The sequence below is a fragment of the Oenanthe melanoleuca genome, chromosome 7 (assembly GCF_029582105.1).
Source record: "Oenanthe melanoleuca isolate GR-GAL-2019-014 chromosome 7, OMel1.0, whole genome shotgun sequence".
NCBI classification, from domain to species: Eukaryota; Metazoa; Chordata; class Aves; order Passeriformes; family Muscicapidae; genus Oenanthe; species Oenanthe melanoleuca.
Window position 1 is genome coordinate 19,562,674 of NC_079341.1, and position 13,167 is coordinate 19,575,840.

Here is a 13,167-nt window from a genome sequence, read left to right on the forward strand (position 1 = left end):
TGATTTTCAATGTACCACAAACCACATTAGGAGTGCATTCAGTTACATCCTTAAATCACAAAATGTCACTATAACCTGTTATATATTAAGAAATTTAAAAAGACCTCGTAAGCAGACCTCTACAAGAGTGAAAAACATTGTAAGGCTCCTGTGGTTTATTTACCCCTTCAAAAAGCTTTCACCTTACATAATAATGGGCATACCTGTACACATCATACTGTCTATTACATTTCTACAGGTTCTTTAATTCAAAAATATTCGTATTTGCATTTCTGACAACCTCTTGAACACAGGAGAGCAACCACAAATACTGAAGCCATCTAGGGCAACTTCTGACTGTTATGAAAAATGCCATGGGATATTGCTGGTTTTTTAGAACAGGCAAGACTTTGGGTTTAGTAATTTAACTCGTCGAAGTCTCATAGTTAGTAAAATACCTGGAACTTCATGTTTCTACCAAAGATAGAAGTTCACCTTCAAATATCAGTTGCAATTAGCAGTTCTCACTGCCTGCATAATTTGAAGGTTATGCTAACAGTAATCAGAACTGGGTATTAATCTGAAAACATTTATACTAAATATACAATAGCACTGAGTACATTCACCAAGTGCAGCGGGTGGCAGCTTGCCACATGGATAAAGGATTGTTTTATCTCAAACCATGAACAAAAGATGACATTATTGCAACAGTGCAATTAATAACCTACCACTTAATTAATTGTTACAATGATATCTTCATGGATCAGCTTGAAAAATCTAGGGAACTTTAAGTGTTTTGTTGTGTGTTTTTTTTCCCCTTTGGCTATTCAGTAGAAGAGACAATGAATAGTGTGTTAACTTGGTATTCTCTGATGCAGCCTTCTGTTTATTGTTTATGAGAGTTATGTTTGATTTGTATGAACAATGTCTTGAGCTCAGGACAAAGTTGGAAACTTTATAAAAATAGCAGAATTTTAAAAAGAGCATTTGATTCTGTCAACATCTTTTGAAACTGAAACACAAAACTGATTTTCTATTAATAAAGAAACAAATCCAGAATCTGTCCCTAAAAACTGAGACTCCAAAGAGAAACGGTATCTCCATAAGCCAAACAATTTTAAGTCTAGTTATTGTAAAACTGCCACTGCAGAACATGGTCTGCAGGCACTCAAGTTTAGAGCCTACAATGTTTCTAGTGATCAGAATTTCAGATGTGTTTAGTTAAGAACTGAGGTAAGAGTAAGAAGTGGTAGTGTAAGACAATAAGCCTAAACTCTCTCCTCTTAAAGTGAAATTGGCATTATTCAGTGAACTGCCTTTTTAGATAATCCCTCAGGCTCTATTGGAAATTGTCACCATTAATAATTTTTTTTAGGATATTTCCCTAATGTCACTTTTCTGCTTGGCATTGCTGGGTTTCTATTATGAAACATGTGAGCTATTCAATAGATTGCAATCTTTGTGGCGTTAATACTTGCCAAAAGAATTAGACCATAGCATATATTGGTTTTTAAATGAGATTATAAAGGGAGTGGTACAACAGCTCCTTATCTATTGGTGGTGAAGCAAAGTTTATTAGCAGGGATAACAACATGACACCAACACATAATTATTCTAAGTAATACACAATCAGCTGCAGGGTCTTCAGTTGAAATATCATTATACTGTTGAACCATCTCAACCTTTGCAGCATGGGAGTTTCACTAGAGTTTAGAAGGTGCTGTCACATAGTGGTTTTGCCCAAGAAGAAGCTGGTTGAAAGCAGAGAATTCTTTTATACTTAAACTAATGCTACTGAACTGAACTGAATGCAGAAAGTCACCTACCATGCCTTGATTGCAGGAACAGTCAACACACAAAAGTATTTATCTACCTTTGTCCTAACCTAGAAAGTGGCCAAACAATTTGAGGAGTGTGAGAATAGAAAGTGGACTGTTAAAAGAGAAAAGGGTCCAAAACTTACACAAGGTCCTCACTGAAATTTTTCCTTAGATTCTTAATTGATCAATCTCTGAAAACTGGACCATGGAAAATGCATCTGACTCACCAATGATTAATTTTTTGGTTTAAGAAACATGCACAGATTAATGGGGTGTGCCTGATAATGGCATGTGGTTATTCAGGGTGGAACTGCCCGAGGTGTCTCTTAGACCCGAGATCACCTCAGGAGGACATGCAGTGGTTTAAATCCTGGTTTTTCCCAAAGCTGCCAATGAGAGATTGCAGGAGACGGTTTTCAGAGGCTTCAAGGACTGTTTATTATTTCTTGTCTCAGGAACTCTTTGCCCAGTTAACAGCGGTCATCTCTGCCGGGCATCCAGGATGGAATCTGCCTGGTGAAGGCAGGGCTTATCTTATACAGTCTAAATTACGTGCAAAATGTTTGCAACAATTTTCCAATACAATACAGTCGTGTTAAACGGTCCAGCTCTGACCCCATCCAATCTAAAAGTGCCAGCATGTCAGCCAGCATGGATGACACGGAGAAGAAGGAGGAAGAGGTATCCACACCCCAAATTCTCCATCTTGGCCACGTGTCCCCTATCACAAACATTCCCAAAAGTCTATTTATCTACGTTCTAACAACCTAATTCACACTTTACTAATTTTGGTGGCTTGTTTCCATTCCCTCTGTGTTGGTAATTTCCCCCAGGGGTTTGAATTCAGCGTCTGAGACACCAGGGTCTCACTCAGGGGTCTTTGAGACCCTCGCCAGGGGGGTTTTGAGACCCCCAAGGAGGCCAGAGGACTATTCTGGACTCCCACAGCCCAGCGGGGCGCGGCAGCGGGCACAGGCACCGGTGGGGCAGAACGCTTTGGTGGGAACTAGATGCTCTTCAAGGCCTTTCCAAGCCCAACCATTCTACGTTTCTTCTCACGAGTTTATTCCCAGTTTTATTGACTTCTGAATTGCAATAAATTTTAGATTCTTCTATCCCAAAGAACGTTTTCTCTCCATCTGCTTCTTTGCTGTGCACAGGAAGACGTCTTCCCAAGAGAGCAAGTGACCACAGGAAGAAAGTAGTTCTCTGATTCTTTATGGAGAGTGCTCCTTGACATAGGATATGGAAAACTGGTTACCACTTATTCAATCTAAATTAATCTAAATAAAATAGTAAAATTGTTACTGTTTACCACAAGGTTAAATGGAAAACCTGGATATTTTAATTTAAATTAAAACAGAAATATTTTCCCTGGAAAAAAAAATCCTCATTATTTCTGCTTCTCAAATTTACATCTATTTAGAAGGAATTTAACAAATAAATGCAAAGATAAAGATCAAATCACTAGAAATGTAGTACTTCTAATTAACTTTGAAGCTATAGAGAAATTAAAATTAAAATTTCTACTTTCCATCCATTTGCTGCACTATCTTCAGTACAACCAAGCCTTGCAAGTCTCTTCACTACAACCAAGTCTTGTAGCTGCTCTGTGTTCCCCTCTGCATGACTTTTGAAATTGCAGTCTTCCTGGATGTCTGGGCTTTTTTAGGGGTTACTGAACCCTAACCCTAGGCAGAATGCTAAATCCAGGATAAGTAGTAAAAGCTGCATGGGCATGAGGTTGGTGCGAATTAGAAGGGTGCTGATGGAGCCATGTGGCAATCTTGTGTTCCCCTTGGCATGACTTTTGCATCTGCAGTGTGCCTGGAGCTGTGAGTTTTTGTTTTTCTGAACTCTTACACCAGGCATAACCCTAACACTGTGAGTAATCCTAACCCTAGGCTAGACTTTACAAACTGTTTGGGAGTAAGTCTGGTTCCAAGGAGAAAGCTGTGGTGGGAACCATGTTGTAGAAGTCATGTGTTCCCCTTGGCATGACTTTGACAGCTGCAGTGTGCCTGGAGCTGTGGACTTGGTTTTCTGAACCCTAACCCTAGGAGTAACCCGAACCCTAGGTCTAACCCTAACCCTTGGACGAGCAATAGGAGCCGAACGGGAGGAAAACGGGTTTCAAGACAAAAGGTGTGAAATGAACCAAGTTGTGGCAGTCTTGCATTGCCCTTGGCATGACTTTTGTAGCTGCAGTGTGCCTGGAGCTGTGGGCTCTGTGGTTCTCTGAACCCTAACGCCAGGCATAACCCTAACCGTAGGTGATACCCTTACCCTAGGCGATGGGGAAATCAACAATGGGCTGTGGCGAGTCTCAAATCGAAAGGAGTGGAGGGAGTCATGTTGTGGCAGCCCGGTGTTCCCCTTGGAATGACTTTTGAGGGACTTCGTCTCGCGCCCTGGCGGCTGGAATGGGAAAGGGCTGAGCCCGAGGCGGCCGCCGGGACGCTCCGCTCGAGGAAAGGAAAATTCCAGCCGAGAGGAGCGGCCCTGCCCCCGCTGGCCGGGGCCGAGCGGAGTCCCCGCTCCGGCCGCAGCTGGAGGGACAGCCGGCTGTGTGGGGGCGGGCGGGAGGAAGGCGCTGGGACGCGAACAGGGAGTCTCTGTGTCTCCGTGCGTGCCGGAGCGGGGAAGGTTCTGGGTTTCAAGTTTCTCGCCGCGAAGTTCGGTTTTCTATTTTTCCTTTTTTTTTTTTCCCCTAGCTTCTGTGTTTTTTTCCCCTACGCCCAAGGTGTGGTTCCGCGAGCGGCAGGAGCCTGGCGCAGCCCGCGACCGCGGCCGCCGCCCCGGGCAGGCGTTTAGCGTCCGTGCCGTAAACAGCGGGGAATGCCCGGGCTCGGGGGCGAGGCGGCGCCGGGGGCTGCGGAGCGGGGCCGCCCTCAGCCCGCCCCGAGCAGGTGAGGCGGGGAGCCGCGGCGGTGCGGGCGGGTCCCCGGCTGCGCCCGCCCTGCGCTCCCTTGGCCGCCGGCATGGACGGCAGCGCTCCGCCGGCGGCCGCCCCGCCGCCCTCCGGGTAAGCGCAGCTCGGGGTGCGGGCGGGAGCGCGGCCGCCCCGGCTCCGGAGGGCCAGCGGCGGGAGCCGGGGGTTGCGCGGGGCTGGGTGAGCTGAGGTGAGAGCGAGGGGCAGCTCGGGTCGCGGAGGCCGGTGCCGTGCGCGTCCCGCTGTGAGGTGCGGCGCTCGGGAGGCCGCCAGGGGCGGGAGGCGGCTCCCAGCGCCGCGGGCGGGCGCTCCCCGTGCCCCTCGGCGGGGCTGCGGGGCGGGAGCGCGGGCGGGCGCGGGCAGATGGAGCGGCGGGGCCGTTAAACGGCCCGACGGCAGCGGGCCGGTCCTGCTGGCGGGGCTGCGGGACCAGCCCGTCGGGCCCCGCCCGCCTCCGCCGTGCCCGACCGAGCAGCGGCTGCAGCGCCGCGGGCAGTTCCCGCAGGGACGAGCGCAGCCCGCCCGCCCGCCGGCGCTGCCGTCCCGCTACGGCACTGCCGGGATCCGCGCCTCCGGCACATCCCTGCAGGTCAGCACTCGCCGTCGGAGCATCCCTAGGTGTGCGGAGACAACTCGCAGCTCTCTGGGTGAGAGTGGCGGCGGTTTGGGTGGGCTGCGCCCGCCTCGCTGCTCTGGGAACTGCCGACGCTGGGGAAAGGGGGATAAACAAGCAGCATCTGTTTGGAGTAGTAAAAGGGCTGGCTTGTTTCTTTTTACGTATAAAGCTACTCTGGTTTTGCTTATAGTAGAAAATCTGACTTTAAAGAACATCTTTCTTAAATCCTATGTAAAACTACCCCAGTTGTAGATCAGGAGAAGGAGAATTTTTTTTTTTAACTATTCAGGTGCGTTTTAAGAAAATTAATTTACTCAGTGGCTGCACTAGGAATGGGACTGAATCAAAATACTGGTAAGACTATTGAAATTATCTGTAAATAGAATGGAAAAATACATGGTGAGTATATTTCTTAGCGTTTAGTTTTTGTGAAACTTCCATACTACTTGCAAAAATGTATCAGTTGGATTGCTGACCAAGTGGCTACAGGATAAACAGGTGCAGATGATGACAATTTACTGTAATATTTGCAGCAGTAATCAGACCAGTTTGAAGTCATGGCTCCTCATAAAGGGAGGAGTATTTATTCACTTAAGGCCTTGTCACTATTCCACATTTATATGTAGCCGTTGAGAAATTGACTTTATATTGTTGATCAATGTAGAAGGTATAATTACAGTATAGATAATTACTGCATTTTTAAGACTCTATGTACTTAAGCAGAGTTGGAAGGGCTGAGTGTAGGATAATAATGTTTTTTTCCAGGTTAGGGAGTGGCAAAAACATTATGTCTTGAAAGTCTTTGGTTTTACTTGTGAGCAGAAACATGAGAACAAACAGGGAGACACTAAACTTTGGCTATTCTGACAGTTCCTCTAGGCCTGTAGCCTGCTATAAAGCTGTTTGGTATAGTGAATTTCAGCTGCTGCTTGACATCTAAGTTCCCTTTATGTGACTTCAGGCATCTGTAAGCATCCACTTCTCAGTTTGGGGAAATATATAGCTAACAGTAGTTAGCTCATTGCATTAGCCCTGGAGAGAGATTTTCAGACCTTTTATCAGCTGTTCACATATAATTTAGTATTTAGAAAACCAAGTTGCCATGCCTTTCTTGCTGCAAAAGTTTTTTATTCACAGTCTTTACTATTTCCGTAAAATGGTCTCATTTGCTCGTAAATGCTGGATTTGAGGAAAAAAATGTGGATATACCAGAAAAGAAGACAACTCCCAGTTTTACTGAAAATAGTCCACAGATACATTTTTGAATAGTATGTAGTTCCTGTTCCCTCTCTGAGATGATAGGAAAATTTGTGCAATCTGGGAAGAATTTCAGTTGAAGTAGCATTTTCTTTAAATGTATTACCAAATGATGTAATATACTACATTACATCTCTTAACTCGTCTAGCCATGTTGAAAGTGTTAATCTGCAGCTGAAAACTGTTTACCAGCCAGTGTGTTCTTAAATCACTGTTTGAAGTTTTGTGGAGTAATTTCTGGTAGCTCTGAACAGCTGAAAAAGTTTGTTTATGCTAGCTACTATGAAGGTAGTGTTTTGTAAATTTTCGAGCACTGATGTTAGTTAAAGCTTGGAACTCCTATATAACTTGATCACTGGTGGCTCTTTAGTACAGAATTTTGTTACCAGATCTGTGGAGACAAGCTTTGGGAAAGGATCCTGTAATTTTTTTTTTTTTTTGTTTATAAAATGGTGACTAGAGAGTGTGCCCAGCAACTGGCTGGAGTATTTTGGAATATGATGAATAGGAGGTGTGCCCAGTAACTGGCTGGCCATGACACATAGTTTCTTCTCCTGGCAGGAGAAACTTGGCTGGACAGTTAAGCAGTTTTATAGCTCATCTATTTTGCCCTGAGTCTGAGCAGCACTCACATCATAGAGCTCCCACCCGGCCAGTTGACAGAGTCTGTTCCTGTTCATCACAGTGCTGAATTTGCTTTACAAAATGGTAGGAAAATATGTGATTTAATACATATAAATAAAGAAAAGGAGTGTCTGTAGTTGGTATCCTACCTTCTGAACACAACTTTCCTGCTGTGGCTAGACAGCAATCCTGTAACCTGGAGTAAACAGATTTTTCGGTTACAAGTAGATGTCAATAGTTGACACAGGATTTTACCATGAAGAATTGTATTATGGCTTAATATGCCATTAGAATACTGGAGCAAATGTGGATTTTGGTAAATGTAATGTTGCTGTCCTTTGAAATACTAGCTTTCGTGTTGAGATCCACCTTTAATTCAATTGTAATATTTCTGAGAATTTTGTGTTATTTCATTTGTTCCTGTAAATCATATTTAAAGCTATATGCTTACATACAAAATAACAGCTTCTGACCTGCTTTACCAAAGCAAGCCCTCTTTGTTATCATTTTCACTGTATGTCTAACAAAAACATGCTTAGGAGATGGAGCTGCTCTCCAGGGCCTGAAGATAGAGATGGTTGTGTGGGGAAAGGGGAAGGGCCATGCAGCTTTGATTAGCTTACTGCCAGAAACACTTCTGGGTGTCTTCAGCTTCCCAGTCACTGTTGCTTGACATAGGGGATGTATTTGAAAAATTTAAAGGAGAAGAGGAGAAAAGTCTCTTTCACATGATTTCCAGGTCTGTCTGAGGAAGTGAGAGATGTTTTCAGAAAACCCAAGGCACTTACCTTTTTTCTTTCATGTAACTGAGTTTTTATCAAATCTTTTCAGTCACATTACGGAGACATCAGCTGTGGTGCAGTGTGTGGTGTCAAGCTTGGAATACTGATTTGGGCTCTCTTCCTTCTCTTTCAAGTGTTCGTTTGAGTCAGCTCACAGCATAGCCACAGGTTTATTCAAATATAAATGAAAGTCCTTCCTGTTGCCGAGTGTGGGAAGGGACAGCAAATGTAGTAATAGCTTCAAACCCAGCATTCTATGCCCGAGCCACATCCCCAGTCGGGGTGAGGACTTGGGTGCGTGTCTGAATTTGCTCAGTTTGGTGAAATTTATGTAAGGGTGAAACAAGGTTTTTCTCTTGCAATGAATTAGCTGTTTCCATTGCTGTGTATATTATGTATACGTGTTTATCATTAAGTGCAAGACGTTTTGTGCTGCTGCTAAGGGCCATCAGTGTTTAGGATCAGAGGTTAGGCCATTGTGGCTTTACCAAGTGGTCCTGTCTTAGGCTGCTTCATTTCTTAGACTGAGGACTTCGAGATAATACTTAGCATGTTCTTCTCACCTCATGACCCTGATGAAGAACAAGTAAATCAGCAATAATAAAATGGAAAGAATTTTGAGAATTTGGGACTGTAGAGCTTGCTGGATGTTTGAAGCAGGCAGTTAGCTCCTTTGTGGGTGGGTGCCCATCGGGAGCCACTTGAATGCTAATCATTCCAGGGGCCAATTTGCCAGCTGAGTTCCAAGTGTACACATAACACTTCTTGAGGTGATTATGTTGTTCTTCTTAATGTAACTGCCTTAAGCAAGGCAGCCTCAAATAGTGGAATGACACTGATGCCATTAACTGAATGTTGTATTTAAAAGCTGTTTACTCAAACTTTGTCAAGTCTGAAGTCATAGCTGGGTGCCTATGGAATAGTTGCTGGAAATGTTCCCTGTTGGAGTGTGTTGCTGTGGGAATGAGATCAAGAAAACATTAGGGGGTGGAATGTGGATACTAGGGTGAAAAAATGTGTAGGAGGATAATACACAAATAGAGATCAGCAGAGTTACTTCCAAGCTTTGTCCAAATGTGTTGGTATCCTGTGAAAAATAAAAGTGAGAGCTAGATAGTGAGGTATCTAAAGCATTTGAGGAGTAAAAGTGCTTGAGACTGGAAGGTGGGTTTTGGTGTTACCTTAGGGTAGGTTCTTTTTTTTCTGCAGTTACTGGATTTTTTTTTAATGTACTTTAGACGGACCACAGTGTTTACATAAACCTGAAGATCACTGTTTTGAGTAGGCCCATCTGTGATGGGTGGAAGAAGAAAAGAGTCCCTTGTGGGGGACCAAAATCTTGGATTCCAGAGGAAACTGAAGGTCTTTAGAGGATTTCTGTCATCTAACAGACAAAATAATTGAGTAGGAGTATTTTAAAGTCACAAACAAATTATTTCTCCTGTAATCTGGCAACACCTAAATAGGTGTCCCTTCATAAAGTGCAGTACCATTTCTGACTATCTTGACTGCAGCTTGTAAAAAAGGTTTCTGAGCATGCTGGTTTTTCTAGCCTGACTGCTGTTCTGAGCTGCCACTGTAGTTTTATGTGTGCTGGGGAAGAGCAGATGCCGGATTATCCAGCCAGCCCTTGAAGCTGTAACAAGGTTAGCATGCTCAACTAAATATTTATTCTTTTTTTCTAGAAATTAACAAGTCGATATAATGAGTTGCTGTGTTAATGTAGTGGATACAGGGAATGCCAGGTGTTCTCTTTTATGGCTGCTTACAAGTTAAACCAGATCTGATTGTGCACTTTCTTTTCTTCTCACTTGGCTCTCGCTTCACCAGCAGCTGCTACTCTAACTTAAGTTCACAAAGCTGCAGTTTGAGAAAGTTGCTCTTCACTGTGAGTATCACTGTGTGCAGCTCTAAAAGAGCTGACTTCAGGGTGTTAGAGGATGACAAGAAGCTGGGATGTTGGCTCCTAGATTCCTGTAGAGTTCTGTGGCTGTGCCCAGCATTAGCACAATGAAGAGGAAACTCTGACTGTGCTTGCAACAATGGAGGGCTCAAGGGGGAAAGAAAACTACCTCTGCTGTTCTGAGCTGTAGGAACCAATTAAAAACTTGATGCTTCACCTGAATTCTCTCCTGAGGTAAGGTCCCACAATTTCAAATGGAGCTCTTTATGAAGTAAATGTAAACACTTACTAACTGGAGTTCCAGTAGATGTTTTTCTGACTTAAAATCTTCATGTGATAGACCGATGGATATACCTGCATTTTTTTCATGGTTTAAGAAATGTTTTTTTTAATGCAGAAATGGAATACCATGGGAATTCTTAGAGAATTCAGAGTTCCTGGATTTGTTTTTACTTGCTAGGAGGTTATCCAGTTTGGAAGGGACATGTGCATTTGTTTGGGTGTTGTAAATGATCAGAGTGCCATAGGTTCTTAAAGGGTGAGTCCCTTATCTATCTATGAAATATCTGCCTTGGGAACTATTGACATGGTTGTCAGGATTATTTTTTTCAGTTAAAGAAAATAGAGCATATGATTATTTTTAGCTGGACTTAAGCTTTCTTCTGTGAGAAAGGATAGGTTTTATTTCAAACTTTACCCCTAAAGAGGTTCCCATTGAAGAAATAGTACAGCTTGGAAGCTTTCATAGCTGTGTTTTAAAAATACTTTCTGCACATTTATTTGGCTTTCATTTTTATTCTGGAAATAGAGCTGCTTGGTTTGAAATCTTATATATATATATATATATATATATATATCTGGAATAATAGACAAACAAACATCTCCTTCCCAAACAGTGCAAACTGTTCCTCTGTGTTAAACAAGAAATGTTGTCAGCTTGAATTTTCCTCCAACAAAGAGACAAAAAATGTCCAATAAGGAAAACACCATCCCATCTCAAACAGCATTAGAAATATGTGTATTTTTCTTTAAAATCAAATATTTTTTCAGTCTAATATTCCTGAGTTATTGATGTATTGATTTAACAGTGGGGTGTTTTTGTTTTCATGGGCCTTTGTTTTCTGTTGAGAATTAGTTTTCCCTTTTGATCTTCTACCTTACTTTAATGTCAGACCTTCAGCTGGATTTTCTTCCACACTGAAGCTTTTCTATACATGGGGCTTGACAGGTAACTTTAAATGTTGATCAGTGGGAAGAGCATAAGTATTTTCAGCTCTGCCCTTAATACAGACTTACAATTGACAAAGTTGTCTGGAGGAACTGCTTCTATTTTTCAAATTTTTTGTTTCACAAAATGAATTACATTTTTTTGTTTCATTCGTTTTGACTGTTTGTTTTGTTTGGGTTTTTTGTCCATCTGTGTCCCTTCCTCCTCCCCCCTGTTGAACTAATTGAGTTAAATAAGAATGTTCAAAGTAATTTAGGGAAGGATTTATTCTTCATCAGGGAAGGACGTGATATGCCAAGTTTGGTTTGTGGTTTTTTTTGTCATTTACTAGCTTGCCATTTGTTTAAGTATCATTGTATTGCTCTTGACTTTTGTAAAACCTGGCTCAGTCCATCTATACTGTCAAACTAGATTGACAAATCAACTGGACATAATATTGGAAGTATAGGATAATCTAGTGAGCTGGCTATTGTTTAACTTTTCTTGTGACAGCAATGTTGAAAGCTCTTTCTATGTGGGAATAATAATGCTTTGACACTGATTTCCTAAAAAAAAAAAAAAAAAAAAGCCAAAATATCTGTTTGTAACAAAGTTGAAAAAACAGTTGTGTACGACTTGTCCTGCTGGTTGTAATCCTTGAGGCAAAGGTGAAGTACTTCTTTCCTTACTAATTATTAGCTAAGGACTTCAACGTTCTGCCCTTCTCATGCAAAAATAATGTTATGTGGAATTCAAAATGTAACCATTCTGGCTTTGAGAGCGTAGAAATTACTTGCGTGGATGGATGAGTTTTTTACTCCTTTACTAAGACAAACAAGGTGTGTGTTAGTTTATGACAATAGTGTAGTAGGTGGAATTTCTAGAGGATGAATTTCCGATAATTTTCAGGCATCTGTGTAAAATCAGAAATTCAACCCATGCCAGGAATTTGGGTTTTTCTTTTTAAAATTTTTAAATTCTTTAAAATTTTTAAAATTCAGAATATTTAATTCCTCATGAATCAGGTAGCATTATATGTTGAAAGTTGTTCCCAGTTTTCATTCCTGAAGAGTTACTGCTTTTTCCATTTACCCTCTGAAGTCTCCAGACAAACTTTTCTGTATCCTCTGCTGGGGTCTGATTCATGGTCTCTTACTTCCCTTTGCCTGCAATTCTGATCCTCTCCTTCCACCCACATTACAAATCAGCCTCACTAATTCCATCCTTGGCACCCTCCTTGAGCTATATTTACCTCATTCACTTTTTAGAGTACTCACTGCTTGGGGGAAGTTCCTTTTTGTTCAATCTTAAAGTTTACTTAAGTTTGTACATCTACAGCTCCTAGTAAAGAAATATGTACTTTATTTTTGCCTGAAAGGGTAAGAGCACAGCAAGTTGAGTGAATCTTTTCACATTTTGGCTTTGTGCATTCTTTTTAATCTTCAGATTTAGTGAGAGCCTGGCCCTTCAGCTTGATCTTTCCCCGTGTGTCACATTCTCCCTATATTTAATTCCTCTTCCCTGACTTCAGTCTGAAACTATGAATTCTTCTTTTTATAAATACACTTTTTAAAAAATGTGTTTAAAAATTGTGTGTTCTGTTTTACCTAGCTCAATGCATCTTGTTCCCTTGTACTTATGTGGGCATTGAGAATGTTTTTCACTACACTGTTGGAGGGGAGAAGGATCTCTCAGGCCCTTTTGTGTGGCATTTTAACGTGGGGTCATTCACTGCCTTTGCAGTTGCTGATCTCATCTGCTTGCTTATCTGTAGTTGAGTAATGCCTTGGACATTGCAGAGGTTGAAGCTGAGGTCTCAAGGCTGACAGTGATAGCTACAGATATTAAATAGGATTTCTGTTTCTTTATTCAAGCAAGTCAGAGTTTACCTATGACTTTGTTGGGCCAGTAGCAGTAATTTTATTCATGTATTACATGCTGTCCTTTCTCAGAATTATAGATATATGTAAAATTGTGACATCTGCATGACAGATTCCTAGGAATTAGTTGTAGAAATTAACTGATGGAACTGGGTCAGATCTATCTT

At 42.1% G+C, this 13,167-nt stretch overlaps 1 protein-coding gene across 8 annotated transcripts in view; it reads left to right on the plus strand.

The window, feature by feature from the left end:
• Nucleotides 1–4,298: 4,298 nt before the first annotated feature.
• COBLL1 (cordon-bleu WH2 repeat protein like 1) overlaps nucleotides 4,299–13,167 on the plus strand; it is a 75,755-nt gene continuing 66,886 nt past the window's right edge. The window contains exon 1 of one of the 8 annotated variants that reach the window (XM_056496113.1): nucleotides 4,299–4,708. In XM_056496113.1, the coding sequence (XP_056352088.1) occupies nucleotides 4,638–4,708 (71 nt within the window). In that variant the 5' untranslated portion in view covers nucleotides 4,299–4,637. Of the gene's footprint in view, nucleotides 4,825–5,291; nucleotides 5,379–7,245; nucleotides 7,313–10,064; nucleotides 10,148–13,167 lie in introns of those variants that run through there. The other 7 variants (XM_056496114.1, XM_056496116.1, XM_056496117.1 and 4 more) reach the window with 7 other exon arrangements.